This window comes from Meleagris gallopavo, chromosome 5 (assembly GCF_905368555.1).
Source record: "Meleagris gallopavo chromosome 5, MGAL_WU_HG_1.1, whole genome shotgun sequence".
Lineage (NCBI taxonomy): Eukaryota > Metazoa > Chordata > Aves > Galliformes > Phasianidae > Meleagris > Meleagris gallopavo.
This window is the reverse complement of record NC_139408.1, coordinates 4,114,344-4,128,830: the sequence shown is the minus strand read 5'-3', so window position 1 is coordinate 4,128,830 and position 14,487 is coordinate 4,114,344. Positions and strand designations below refer to the sequence as shown.

Sequence of the window (14,487 nt, the reverse complement as noted above, 5' to 3'; positions counted from 1 at the left end):
AAAGACAAGCTAAAACTTGGATAAAGCTGGCACAAAACCCGAAATACTAGATTAATGCTGCTTAATATCTTTGATTAGAAGCAGATACCTCAATTTCCTTAATTTATTTTTATTTTTTAGATCTTTTGATAGCAACTTTACACTGTGCTACTGTTTACTTTACGCTATGTGTGCAGGTTTAAGTAATTCTTCTGCCTTTCTTCAGAGAAGTCTTTAGGGTAGCTAGATTGTCTGAGAAAATACTTTTCCCAAACTTTTTGGTATCTTCGCCCACAAAGTGTTTTCAAAGTTTTTCAAGGAGAGAAACTTTGAACTCCTAAAATGCTCCCCATCAGTGTATTGTCAAAACACTGTAGAAGTCACTGTCATTTTTCCAGATATGGAAACACAGGTAAAACAGTGCATTCCTTCTGCAAATAACTAACTGAATTGAGCCCAGTTAGCTATGAAACTTACTTATAAAAAATGCAGAGTGATCTATACTCTCTTACATCTTTGTTGAAAAAGCAAAAATGATTTTGCAAGAAAAGCAGTGTCAATGGATCTAATCCCACACTTGATTCTACTTCCTAATTTTTTTCTCTTTCTCTGACATTTAAGCCTCTCATGATCATCAAGATTGATCCCCGTGCTGCTGGGGTAGCCACACATTAGGGAGAGTGGAGCTGGAGAAAGAAATAATTGTGTTTTTGTTGCATTCACCATAACAGAGAGAATGATCTGAGCTGTAACCTAACACACATTCGAGGCAAATCACTTGCGCTGTATATGTAGAAGACATGAGAGATACAACTGTATTATATTGCTCCCTACTATTTACTCTGTAACCTACAAAATTTCACACTCTTCCTCTACTTGCCTCTCAGGTGAGCTTTTACAGATAGCAAGCTGTGAAAATCTAGGCACTAAGCTCACTAAGCTCTAGGTTCTCTTAATATCAGTGCTCTTTTAATTTATTATTTCTATTGTTTAATTTCCTTTTTCAGCACTGTAGGTTTGCCCCTAAACGCAGCAACTCTGCAGCAGAGGAGCACTGCCCTTTGCCACCTCCACAAGCACCGTCTGCCAAGTTAGCAAGATGAGTCAATGTACCAAGTGCTCAGAGGAATGGATGCTGGAGATGGCAGGCCTCCCTGCCTGGGAGCAAACAAATGTGTTGGATCATCTTACCTAACTGTGCCTTGAGACAATGTTCAAATGTAAGGATAAAAGCTGTCATCTGAGTTGCAGAGGGACTGTATGATGGATAGGAAGAGATGCCCTGTATTGCCTTGGATTTTCTGACAGGTTGAGAAATGCTGCTTGACCGTAAAAGAAGAGAAAATAGAAAAGAAAAGGGAGCGATTGATGAAAATTATCCGTGCAACATACTGAGTCCATACTTGGTAACGTAACCCGGCCGTAGTTCCAGGGTGAGCCTGAAAAGAAAGCCAGCAGCCACCTGCCCATAGGAAAAACTAGTAACACTGGTGTTTTTTTGTATCCCACGCTTTCCTTTGGCAGCCCCTTTCCAGCCCCACTCCAGCTGCATATACAGGCTTGCTTTCTTTGTCAAAGGCAATCCTATCCCCACCCTATCAGTGTGAGCCCTACACAGAGTCCTCTGGGGTGTCTGTCCGGATAAAAAATGCCTCACACCCCCATTATCTTAGTACAGAATTGAGGGGAATATAGCCATAATTATGAAATTTCTAAAAACTAATTGAGTATGTAAATCCAGATTGTGAACCTGCTTTCAAAACTACTGGCTTTCCCTGAGGATAAAGAGTTTTTTTTATTATTGCTATTCACTATATCACATTTTGTTTCCCACTGCATGCTAACTGGCACTAAAATTTTCTGTTTTATGCTTCAATTGAATCTTTCTTTGCTCTTAATTAACACAGTCTAAACTCACCCTTCAGCTGAGAGGTAATAAAGGTGTAAGCTGGTCACTGGCATTAATGATACTTTACTTGCAGCGATGCCCCTGTGCAAAGCATGAGGTTTTTGGACCTCTTTCTGTTGCATCGATTGCTGCTGTTGCATCTGTGCTTTACGTTGCTGTCTGATGTTGGGCAGTGACAACGTTGTAAGAACCACCTTGTTGCTAGACACCATAAAGTCATATTGGAAAAGCCAGTATCTGCTTATAGATCAAAGACTGCCTGCTCCAAAGAGTTTGCATCATTAATAAAAAGTCCAACAAACTGGGAGGGGAGGACTGAATATAAAATAGTAATTGTCATTGTACATGTGATTTTGGGAGTATCACTCCTAGCACATACATGTAGCAGGATGGGTTCAGTATCAAAGGAGTGTGGGATAACTTTTCAGATGTTTGGGCCTTTCCACATAAGCAGTGCTTCTGAACCATTATTTTCAGTCTTGATCTTCATGGTTCTGTGTAACTGTCTGTTCTGCTGGAGACCTTGAGTGGTTAAAACTGAAGAATGTAACTGCTATGTAAATTTAGACCTATACAACTGACTAGGAAGCAATTGGGTTTACTATTTTTTATAAATTTTTTTTAATTTTTTTTTTTTACATTTTCTCTCTCTTTATTTTTCCCCAGTGTACATTACACAAGGTAAAGTGATAGCAGTCTAGTAATAGTTTGCTCAAAAATGTTTCACTCGCTTTCCAAGCAGCTTCCATTAACATACTTTCTGTGCTTTTAAATAATGGCAAGCATGGTGGTGACACGGGCAGAGAATAAATTTACGTGGCCTACAAGCAATATGATAACACTGTGTTTGGTGTGTTGAACACCCTTGGGCGGCCTCCCCAGTGTTGTCTTTCTAGAGCTGAAAAAAAGTTTGAAATGCAGTCCAAAAAAATCGTAAATATTTGAAGTTTCTTCCCCTTGGCCCGGATTATGGAATAGTAATTACATTGTAAATCTTCCTGTACCATGCAAATCCCTTTATAAGGATTAGGAGATGGTAACAAAGATGATCATATTCCAAGAGGTTCTGGTGTAAGCTGTGTGCTTCAGATGCAGGACTTCATACAGTCTTCACCCAATGAGTTACAGACATTGTTCTGGATGAACAGGTGCTTTACATTTATTGAGAATCTTACTTCAAGCAATTAAAAAAAAAAAAAAAAAGATTCAGTTCCAAGACTGGGCGGCACATTCAGTCTGTTGCTCTCTGAGTAGGCTCAACAATAGCTGAGGGTGTGCAGTGGAGCAAAGACTATGCAATCAGTGACCCCTTGCCCCTTCAGTGGGGGAGAATTTCAGGAAAACACAAAGACGCTGCTGTTCCTGCCTTGCTGCTATCAGCCAAGGACTACTCACAAAACAGTGGCTGTTGGATCTATTTCTGCGATTAGCTGCTTGAGTCAGAGGAAAAAGTGTGTTTTATCGCTCTGTGTCACTTCAGTTTCTTTCCTAGGATCAGATCCTACTCTACTTCTCGGGAGGAGAGGTAGCAGCATCTGGCTTGCCTCAGTTTCTTCCTCGCTTTGGAGGCATGCAGTGATTTTTAACACCATTTTGCACTGCTTCCTAGTCAAGGAGCAGCGATGAATCATTTTGTAAGGAAACCAAATTTTATCAGAAGCATCGCTTTACGCCACGAAGCAGCACTTGCAGAATCAGTGTTGTATATTGCTTTGTATACAAGGAGCAATGCTGGATGGATAATGGAATTTAAAAACAGAGTCTGTGAAGGAGACTGATTTAATAGCTGTGGAAAAAACTTTCCTTTTTTAAAATCTGTCATTCTGGTCATATCCGAAATCAGTTTCTGAGTTTGGATTTTCTCATGTCCCTTTGGGTTTGCCTGAAACTGCAAAATCGAGGCAGCTCCAATCTGTTGAGTTAGTGCAGCATTTAGAAGTCTTGTTAGCTTTAAAAGGAAGCCAAGCAGGAATTCCATTATTTCTGGAAATATTTCTACCAGCACTACTGCGGATTGATACACTTTGAGCTACTGACAGGCACAAAGCCTTCGCTCAGAACAAAACGCAAACTGCAGCTCCTCAGACACCACAGGTTGTGGTGTCCAACCATCTTATTTTTTGTATTTAATTTTATTTTTCTGCATTTCACCCTGGCTAGTAGTCCTGAAAACCTCCTGCTAAACTTTATTTAAAAGCCAGCTTGGAGTTGCCGTTCCCGCTATTTGTCTCCCCTCAAGCGGACGCTGCTCGTTGCAGGCGTTTCTCGCCTCGGCCCGCAAGGTGGCGCCTGGCCGCCCTCTTATTGCGGGCAGAGGCGCGCGCGAGCGCGTTTGAAAAATAACGGCCGGCAGCGCTGCAACTTCCTGCTTCCGGAGGGCGCCGCCAGGGTGCGCACTGCCACGCTCTGCGTCCCGTTGACGCGCGGGGCGGGACGCGCTGCCGGCCCGGAAGCGGCGCACGTGGGGCGCGGCGTGGGGATGGGCTCGCGGGCGGAGGGGGCGGCTGGCTGCTCCGTGCCCACAGGGCCCGAGCGGGACGACGAGATGGCTGAGCTGTCCGACGGCGAGGAGGCCTGGGAGGAGGAGGATGAGGAGCAAGAGCAGGGAGCAGGAGAGGGGCTGCGTGCCCGCTGCCTTTTCTGCGATAGGTGAGCGGCCCCCAGGGCTGGGCTTCTTCTCTGGGAAGGGGCAGGCGTGCAGCAGGTGGGGCTCCCAGCCCTCTGGTTGTGTCTCTGGCTCTGCCGCGTTATGCCCGTGTGTGGGAATGCAGCAGTGCGATACAGCTCCCACGTAGTAGCGTTTGAGTGCTGTGTACTTAGTAACTGTTTGCTTGCAGGTGGTTCTGCAGCCCCGAAGATGTGTTCTGCCACTGTAACGCGGAGCATCAGTTTAATGTTCGTGACGTGGTCAGAAAACACGGTAGGTGCTGACCCTGACTTCTATGTATCATTGTCTGTTTAAAACAAATTGTGAAGATCAGCTTTGTTAATGGATTTCATGTCAGCGATAGGATATAGCAATATATATATTCATGCTGGTTGTTACCTGCGTGTTTTCTCTACTGAGAGAGCTTTTATCGGTCTCCCTTTGGTTAGTAGCTCTCTGCTGGCTCGCTCTGACTCTCTGCTGTCTGCTCTGTCTCCTTAGGCACTGTGTTAAGTGTGCATGGCCATGAATAGGGTTGAGCTATTCACCTGTCTTGCAAATTGCTGTCTGATGTCTGGACTTATCACAAGAGAATCCTCTAATGATGACTTTTTGAGGTTAATTTCTGCTTAAGACCTCCTGTGCGTTTAGGCCAAGATGATGACTGAAGGAAGGAACGTAGAGGAGGATGCACATGAAGCTAAGGAGTGGTGCTTTGGAAGAGTTAAAGTGTTGAACTGCTGAACCTTAAATTCACATCCTACTGCTGGTAGAGGAAAACTTTGACAACAGAGGAAAGAGAAAGAGGATTGGAGAAACAGTATTTTGGGAGTGTGTATGAAAAATGGGAGAGAGGTTGGGAACTACATGAAGTGTTTAGAAATCTGCATGTGAAATACTTACACCTGGTCTGCTTTCAGTCTAAAACCCAATAGAAGATATTTTGGGTATATGTGGCATCCTCTCCGCTCTTGAGGAATGTATATAATTATAGTAACTTGATCTTTTTTAGTTAGGCTGCAGTTTTAAATCAGTATAAGTGTGTGTTCTTGATTAGTAGGATCAAATTTACCTGCTTGTTTGTTTTTAAGCAGAAAGCTGAAAAGTGTAACAAAGGAGCACAGCAATCTAAAATATCAGCAAGATGGCCTGGTAGGAGATAAATATGGCTGTTCTAATGTACACTGCTTTCTAAATGAAGGAAATACTTGCTAGTGAATGAGTTTGCATGTTTTCTTTTCTTGACATGTGGTAAAAGTATCTACTAAAGATGAGGATTTCATACTTTGGGCCTAAAAAGAGCAGAATTGTAGATGGCATATCGAAGATAGGAAGACTGTACTGGGTAATGATGTACACCCGAAGGGGAAGCTGGCCGATTGAACAAGTAATTACTAATCTTATCACTATAAAACATTTGGATTTTCAGTAACACAAGCTGTCTTTTTTTTTTTTTTTTTTCTTTCCAGGACTTGATTTTTATGGATACATTAAACTAATAAACTTTGTCAGGCTGAAGGTAAGTGTACCATGTAATATTTCTGTAACTGATGTCTGGAGAATGGGAAATCAAGCCACTATGCTTTCAATGTCCCTTTTAAAAATAACTGTATGGAAACTAGGATGATACTTCTAGAAATAAGAGTTCTGTAGCCATTGATTGGTTTATTTAGGTGCGAGCATTTTAACTGTAAAGTTGTTTTAATTTTAAATGCGTTTATTTAACGTGATTTCTGTTGTTTCTATGAGATAAATGTTATACTTGCAAAAAGCTGGTGCTGTGTTCTGTCATGCTATTTTGTTACTTCGTCTTGGCCTCTGACTTACAGGTCTGGCTCTAGTATTGGGGTCACCTCTCAGTGACAGAAGTTTCTTGGTTAACAAGTGTGCACAAGAGGCTTTTGTGGGAACGTGAGCCAGGCAGAACTCTGCTGCAGTGCTAGGAAACTTAGGTCTCAGAATGTAGAATTCAGCTTTGCAAAAATAACAAGAAAAGCTGTTGGGAACCAATGGTTTTAAGTTAGGCTTGGCTAGCTTTTGTGTTTGTGGTGACCCGAATATAGGTTCTTTGGTTGTTCCGTGGATGTTCATGTTTATAATGAAGAACATCTTGCACAACTGAGGTTTTTTTAATTAAATTTTAATTTTAATTAAATTTCACTTAAATCCTTGGATGGTTATTTAAAGCATAACTAGCTATTCACAGTAAATCATATAAATGAAAAAACTGGTCCAGAATCTCACCTCTCCTTTTCCTAAGAAGTATTAATTGGCCTCATGCAAATGGGAGAGTGTAGCATTTCTGAAATTGATCCCCAAAGTGCTGTGCACGTAGAAAGACTTTGCACAGTTAGGATCTTGGCTTTACAGATTAGCCCTGTTGTAAGCTGTGAGCCTGACACAGCTGAACACCTGAGTAAACTTGATTCCTGGCAGCAGTGCAATCCTAAAGATACCTTTTGATATCTGTCAGTCTCCTGTGCTTTGCTGCTTGTACTGGATTCCACAATCCTGTAGCTACCTGGGTTTTGCTACCAGTCTGGCTTCTAGATGTATTTTTGTGTTTTTATGGTCACCGTGGTTGTAGAGTCAGTATGCTATTTCGGCTATGTGCTGTCAGAGTCAGGATGGAAGACAGAACTTAATTTCTTTACTGTTTTTGCTGCTTGTGCTTTAAAGCAGTATCTTTCTCAGCCCTTGCCATAAAACTGCTTTGGTAATGCCACATTTATTTAATGGGTTGAAGAAAAGACCTTTGTCTTATTTTCTTGGACTTGAATGGTTTGTGTTTCAAAGGAACTTAACCTACACACTCTTCTCCTTTCCTCTAGAAACCTATGCCAGCTTATTTGAATTCACTCAGCAGCCCACTGCCTTGGGATGGAGAGGAATATCTGAAACCAGAGCTAGAAGATGATCTCCTGCTTCAGTTTGGTAAATAATTGTATTTTAGCGTGAGTGTATTGTGTCTTGGGGTAAACGTGATGTTTGCATCATGCTAGGTGGCCCTTGCTGTGCTGAAATTAACTTGAGTATGCTTAAGAAAGTCCGTCTGATAGTTTAAATCAGAATGTTACATCACTCTCTGATATTTCTACCACATACTGTCTGTTAGCTTTTAATGGCTGGGATTTCTGTAGCCTTGTTTATTATCTGCATTCACTTACATTAAATATGTTCATAGTTGCCATGCGTAGTAATTAAACAGATCAAAGGGGTATTCCACCTATATTTCAGTGAAACTTCTGTGAGATTTATAAACCTCCTAAACATAGGTACTTAAAACTAGGTGACTTTGATTAAAAAAATCCACAGTAGAAGAAAGGAGCAAGGAATTTGTTGTGTTGAAAATATCTTCATCTTTTATATGGATTGTCTTTGGATGAAGGGAGTGTAAGATGAGAGTTGTGCTTTGTAGTGATTCTGACAATCTGTTTGCTTGAAATCCTTAGAAATTCAGTTTGACTTTTGAATTTACTTTTGCAGCCTATGGTCCTCCTACTGTCTTATTTGGCACTTGATTGAGTATCTTTCTTTTACCTAAACTATAAAATAATTAAGCTCTACTGGAATTTTCCCACTCTGTACAGTCTGTCTGTTTCTGAACAAGTCCTGCTATTGGTAGCAAAGATACAGTGTCCTCTAGCATGCATTTAGTTTACATTTCACTGGATATAAGCCTGTGTGTGCTCTTCACACAAGCTAACGACTTCAGAGTTGTGAGGTTCTTTCAACTGCCTTTGCGATTGCTAAGAGTTACGGATTATGTGAACATCTCCAAATTGTATTTTAAGTATCTCTTTGTACTTGAGGAACAAATAGTTGACCTGCTATCATTAAATGAAATAAACATAGCTATGTTTTATTTATTTATTTGTTTTTGTTAATGAAGTCTTTTGCCTGACAAGCTGGCAGTTGATTAGAATGGATCATAGAATGGCCAGGGTTGGGAGGGATCTCAAGGATCATGAATCTCCAACTCCCCTGCCACATGCAGGGCCACCAACCTCCCCATTTAATACCAGACCAGGCTGCCCAGGGCCCCATCCAACCTGGCCTTGAACACCTCTAGGGACAGGGCATCCACAACCTCTCTGGCTGCCTGTTCCAGCACCTCACCACTCTCATAGCAAAGAACTTCCCCCTGACATCCAACCTAAATCTTCCTTCCCTCAATTTAAAACCATTTCCCCTTGTTCTGCTGTTATCTCCCCTTTCAAAGAGTTGATTCCCCTCCTGTCTGTAGGCTCCCTTTAGGTACTGAAAGGCTGCAATGAGGTCACCCTGCAGCCTTCTTTTCTCCAGGCTGAACAAGCCCAGCTCCCTCAGCCTGGGGGAGGGAGGTGCTCCAGTCCCCTGATCATCTTCTTACTGCATTTAGAAATGTAGTAGCGTTGTCGTCTGAACCACTGACAACTATTTAAAGAAATCTCAGCTCAGGATTTATTTGTTTTGCGAACTTTGAGTTCTCTTTTAGCATCTTGCTTTTATTGAGTTTCAGCAGTTAGCTCTCTCAATTTCAGTGATGTTTCTTGAAGGTTATGACTTCATTTACAAATTGTCCAAAGACAGAAATAGCAATACTGGTAGCGTATTATGTTTATAAGCCTGTTTTTGGTTTTTCCCCCCTCTCTGTTTCAACAGATACAGAAGAGCTATGTGAACCCAGAGACATTTTGTGTTCTAATGGCTTAAATGATACCACGGTGCTCCTTAAACAATTAAAACATGCAGAAGACAGAGCAAGACTTGCAGAAGCAGCCTTTGCTAGAGCACAAGATGATCTTCAGAAAATGAGGTAAGTGCTTCAGCTGAGGTTTTTTTATCTGATGTGTTTTAGACAAGATAAAACAGTTTCTAAAACCAACAAATTGAAAGAAGTGGTAGAATATAACAGTGGACTAAAACTCACATCTTGTGTTTGAAGTTTTGAGTGGTTTAATTTTTTTCTTCTCGATGATCAGTAAAATTCTAAAAACTGCATAAACAAAGTATGGTTAGGAAGGCTAAATATACAGCCAGCATAGAAACATGTACTTTTCTTCAGACCATTCTGTTTTTCAAGCACTTTTCCAGTAGGCCTTTAAATCTGAATTAAATGTTGAAGATGTAAACAGCAGAGAAGAGGGAGGTATTATCAACTGAAATATAAGACTTGAAGAATCCTGAGAGGCATTCTTGTTCTGATTCAGTTTTTCCCCCCCATTTATTTTTATTTTTAAGTGGAATCCAGTTCCTTCAATAGCTGTATGTGATGCTTGTAAATCTTGAGGTCTTCAGAATGCAGGTTAATGATGCGCATGCATAAAAACAGGAATTTAAGTTTCTTTAGAGATCACATGAGATTAAATGCTACATGGAAATATCGTTTCAAGATAACTGCAGTGATCAGGCACTGAGAAACTGAATTGACTGAACTTAATTCATACTCTCCTTCAAATCCCAACAACTATGACAAAATAGGCAGTTCTAAGAATTTCCGGTCTTCACTTGCAAGTTCTTTTCAGCTCTCTAAGCTCCATCCAGCCTTACATATTTTAGTTTTGTTCATCAAGCTACCCCTTGGTATAAGTGGGACCCTTTAACTGCTCTTTTTCAGTGTAGGCCTTTCCAATTCAGAAGGGATCAACCGGCAAGGAAAAATAGCCAGTTGTAAATGTGATGAAGCAGCCTGCTTTGAAATCACAGACAGATTAACCAGCTACATTGTAGTAGCCTACGTGCTGTAATTTGTAGTGATACCAGTTTGTACTGTTACTTATGACTGTGTACAGGTGTTTCCTTTCAGGTAGACAACATAGGGCTTCTCTCAGTGCAATTAAAGTAGCTCGGAAGTCAAAAGTGAAAATTAATGTAAGGGACCTTAAGCTATAGCATCCTGTTTTTTCTCTTGTCTTTGGTCATTGAAATTGGTTTATGCCAGTGTTTAGAAGGCTGGTTCACTGACCTGAACTTCTGGAATATAAAAGCTAGGTGAAGGAGCTTTCTCATGCTTTACCTGTCTGCAGAGACTTCCTGGGAGACTATGCAACTGTAATTTGTCTTGGTTGCAGTGTGCTTATATTACGCAGATTTTTCTCTCTAGAATTGGGAAAAAATGTTAGGTGTTTTTATGACTGTCTGTTTAGGATCAGTCGTGCAACTCCCTGGAAATTGTTGCTTTATGAATGTGAGAATATGGGAGCGCCTGCTAAACGAGTATGATGTAATATCTGTGAAAATGTTTCTCCAGGCTTGCCAGGCTCTGCAGTCGTTTATGACGAAGTTGGTTCCCCCTTCACCCTAATACTTCAGCTTTGAAGTTCTTTCTTTAGCTGTCCACGAGTTATTCAGTGATGTATGCTGTATGGTTCTTAAGTGCTGTTTGTTTACTGAGTCCCTATCTACGTGACACGACATGACCTATGTTGTTGCCCTGTAGATGTTTACCACTGTGGCTCTAGCTTTTGTACTACACCAGCAAGTGCAGAACAGATAATTCCTATATAAAAATAGAAATGAAATATGAATTATGGCTGGCACATAGATAAATACAGTGAGTGCTTCAGTGCTGATATTTACTGCTTAAAGTGAGAGAGAAATGCTGAAGGGTAATGCACCAAGTGCTGGATCGTCATGCAGCAGCCTCCAGACGCCAGCAGAGGGAGATTGTGCACATTTAAAGTCTATGCCAGACCCATTGTTGTAGAAACCCCTGGGCAGTCTGGATTCCTTATCTCTTTCAAGCCCTGCCCCCACCTCCCGGTCATGCTCTCATAAGCACATCTCAAGAGTATATTTCAAATTGATTACAGACAATTTGCACAGGATTTCGTGATGAACGCAGATGTCGGAAGCGGCTCGTCATCCAACACCATTGCAGACCTTCATGAGGATGAGGATGGCGTTTACTTCAGCTCCTATGGGCATTATGGGATACACGAAGAGATGCTGAAGGTTAGAAAGTGATCTCAACTGCATCTTAGTAGAACTAAAGAGGAGTGAATGAAGTGGGCTGTGTGCCTGTAAATATACTGCAGAGCAGCTGCATTTTTAACCCTTTCTATGCAAAATATTCTTTTTCCTTTGGAGATTGGTTGAGTTCCTATTTTCAGTTTTATTCCCTTTGTGCAAGTTCTGTTTTCTGTACAGGAAGCACTACGTACATAAAATCATTCACTACAGATATGTGTTTTGAAATGTTGCAGTTTCCATACCACAACTTCTCCTTGGCAGAAGCAGCTTTTTGTGTAGGCTTAAAACAGAAATAATGTGGTACAGACAGTGAATTTTTCTAAGTTTATATTTTCCAAACAATTGGAGTTTATAAGGTGAACTCCAGTGTGAAATATTGTAGTTTTCTGTTGCATTAAGTAAACCGAAATTGTAGGTATTTGTACACCATCCAACGTATTGATAATAGAACACTGAACAACTGGAAAAATTATCTGCACCTCTTATAATAATAAAGATGATATAAAATAGTCTGAATTGTTAAAAGGGAAACCTGTAATGCCCTTTTAACTTCAAAAAAGAAAATAATGTTATAATTGGCATGCAAACCAACATCCCTTAATGCTTCCTTTCAGTGAAAAAGTCATTGTTAAGAGTGTTGTAAGCGGATTTATTGTTTTATGGCATAAATAAATAAAATTCTTTCCTACCTGTATGGATAAAATATGAAGTTGTGAAGTAACTTACTCCTTACAGGTTGTATATGTATCCTTCTGTGTTGTAAATCAGTTAGTGGCCCCACTGTAGAAACACTCATGAATCTGTATTAATAATAGTGTAAGTATGAGGTAGATTATAAGGGGGAGGGAGTGTTGTGGAGGAACAAAGCACTTCTGCAGAGGTAGAGGAATGTTCTCAAGAATGTGTAAGCTAGGGAAATATGTTCAAAATCATGAAGATAAATGATAGAAGTTGGGTTTGGCTGTCAGTTGTATTAAAAATTAAGAAAAGTGTTTGAGATATCACCAGGAATGGATGAGGAAGCCTTTGCTACTAAAGTTCTTAGTAATTCTGTGTCTCTGCAAAAGATTGATTTTAAAAAAAAAAAAATCATATTCTGTTTATTCCAGGGAATGTTTGTCAGGATGCCTTTCAGAATTCTGACTTCTTTTCTAAATAGGAAAGCACTGTTTTTTGCCATGTATAAATGGAATGTTTTGCTGTGTGCCTGATGTTTATTTAGATTTTGGTGCATCAGCCTTATTTAAATCATCCAGTAACTTGCTTCAAACTTTGAAGTTTGAAGAAAGGAGGCTGTCTGCATTTTGTCTGACAACACTCTGTTTTGAAACCTTTTTTTCTTTATGCCTAGTAGTGACAGCACAAAGTTAGTTTCTTTTACTGCACTTATTTCAAACAGGGGGAAGATAACTGCTGCTTTTCAGCAGAGAAATGCCTAGTCATTTCCCTGTTCCTTTTATTTTTTTTTCCTTGAGAATGTCTTGTATATTATCTGAGTGAAATTTCTTACCATTATATTAAAAAAAAACAAAGAAACAAAAAAAAAAAAAACAACAAAAAAAAAGAGTGATGTGGCAATGGTGAGTGAAAGTAATTCATAAGTAGAGAGACCTGAAAGTGAATGACTGGCTTACTCAAGCCAGTAGTGCATACAGGAGACACAGGATCCAGCATTGTATTGATTAAACTGGGGCAGTGCTGAGGCAGTGTGAGTGGGCAGGATGTAAAGCTGAAAGCTTTCCAGCTGACTGCATTATTGATTGATGTTGAACCTTTTCTTTTACCCCCTATTTTGGTTGTTTCAGCAAATAGTGTGGTAGCAGTGAACTACTAAAAAATAGTTATTTTTTAATATTTTTTCTCAATGTAATGTTATGGTAATAAAATATAATTTTAAAGGATTCACTTTTTTATTCATAGTTGTACACTTTTAAAGTACAATTTGTCTACACTGTTTGGGCTGTATGTGAGATGATACTTTTTAACCATTACCTGGATTTTAGGGTTTTCAAGACTGAGTGTAGCTTAGTTTGTCTAAATGATTTTTATGACCGTACCCTTTGTTTTCACCCTGGTCTTTTTTTTCCTAATAAAACACTACTTCTTCCTCACTAGAGAAAATTTTATTTAATTTATATTTTATTTCTAAAAATTATCTGCCATAGTAGAAGAATGTAATCTTGATTATTTTTCTACTTTAGTATTATTTCTAGGCCAAATTTCTTAGATAAAGATTACTTTTGTAAGGCTTTCATTTGTGTTGTTCTAACATTTGACTTACAGCACCAATTTCAAAATTGACTCTTAGCTGTAAATTTGTGTACTGGCTGATGCATATTAAATAGATTAAAATATCACCATGCTGGTGGACTGAGCTACGCCATTAGCTTTCGTAGACCAAGATACTATTAATGCTTAGCTAGATGCTTATTAGGAACTTTAAAGCATCCAAAAATCAAGCACAGAAGGTCAGTATGGTGTAAGTTGTGTTTTTTGTGTGTTTTTTTGTTTGTTTTTGTTATTTTTTTTCCCTCCACTTCAGGAGATAGAGCTGACTTGATTTGCTTAGGCAATAAATTTTAAAGGGTTGTAGTGCAGAACTTCATTGTTGTAGAATCCTTATAGGTGTAGTAGCAACAAAACATCTGTAGGTTGGGTTAAAAGCTAGTTGCTCAGCATGTTTGAACTGTATCTTGTATACAAATAGGCCAAGTAAACATTGTGTGGATTTTTTTTGTTTAAATCATAGGACAAAGTCCGTACAGAAAGCTATCGTGACTTCATCTATCAAAATCCACATATCTTCAAGGACAAGGTGTGTAAAACAGTTCAGAAAATTCAGTAATTTCTGTTTCTTTTTTTTTTTTTTTGGTTTGTTTCTGTTCCTTGAAATGGTAGAAATGGTACAGACCAGCTACTTTGTGGCTTTGGAAATGGAGTATTGCACTGACAAGGTTTGATTTAATAGACTCGGCTTTTATTAGGTGATAGAATGTTA

At 39.6% G+C, this 14,487-nt stretch overlaps 1 protein-coding gene across 1 annotated transcript in view; it reads left to right on the top strand.

Annotated features, from left to right (window-relative positions):
• Positions 1 to 4,308: 4,308 nt before the first annotated feature.
• Positions 4,309 to 14,487, top strand: part of PRMT3 (protein arginine methyltransferase 3) — a 52,288-nt gene continuing 42,109 nt past the window's right edge. The window contains exons 1-7 of the mRNA XM_031553396.2: positions 4,309 to 4,537; positions 4,726 to 4,808; positions 6,005 to 6,054; positions 7,367 to 7,469; positions 9,180 to 9,333; positions 11,330 to 11,471; positions 14,239 to 14,304. Of these exons, the coding sequence (XP_031409256.2) occupies positions 4,368 to 4,537; positions 4,726 to 4,808; positions 6,005 to 6,054; positions 7,367 to 7,469; positions 9,180 to 9,333; positions 11,330 to 11,471; positions 14,239 to 14,304 (768 nt within the window). The 5' untranslated portion in view covers positions 4,309 to 4,367. The remainder of the gene's footprint in view (positions 4,538 to 4,725; positions 4,809 to 6,004; positions 6,055 to 7,366; positions 7,470 to 9,179; positions 9,334 to 11,329; positions 11,472 to 14,238; positions 14,305 to 14,487) is intronic.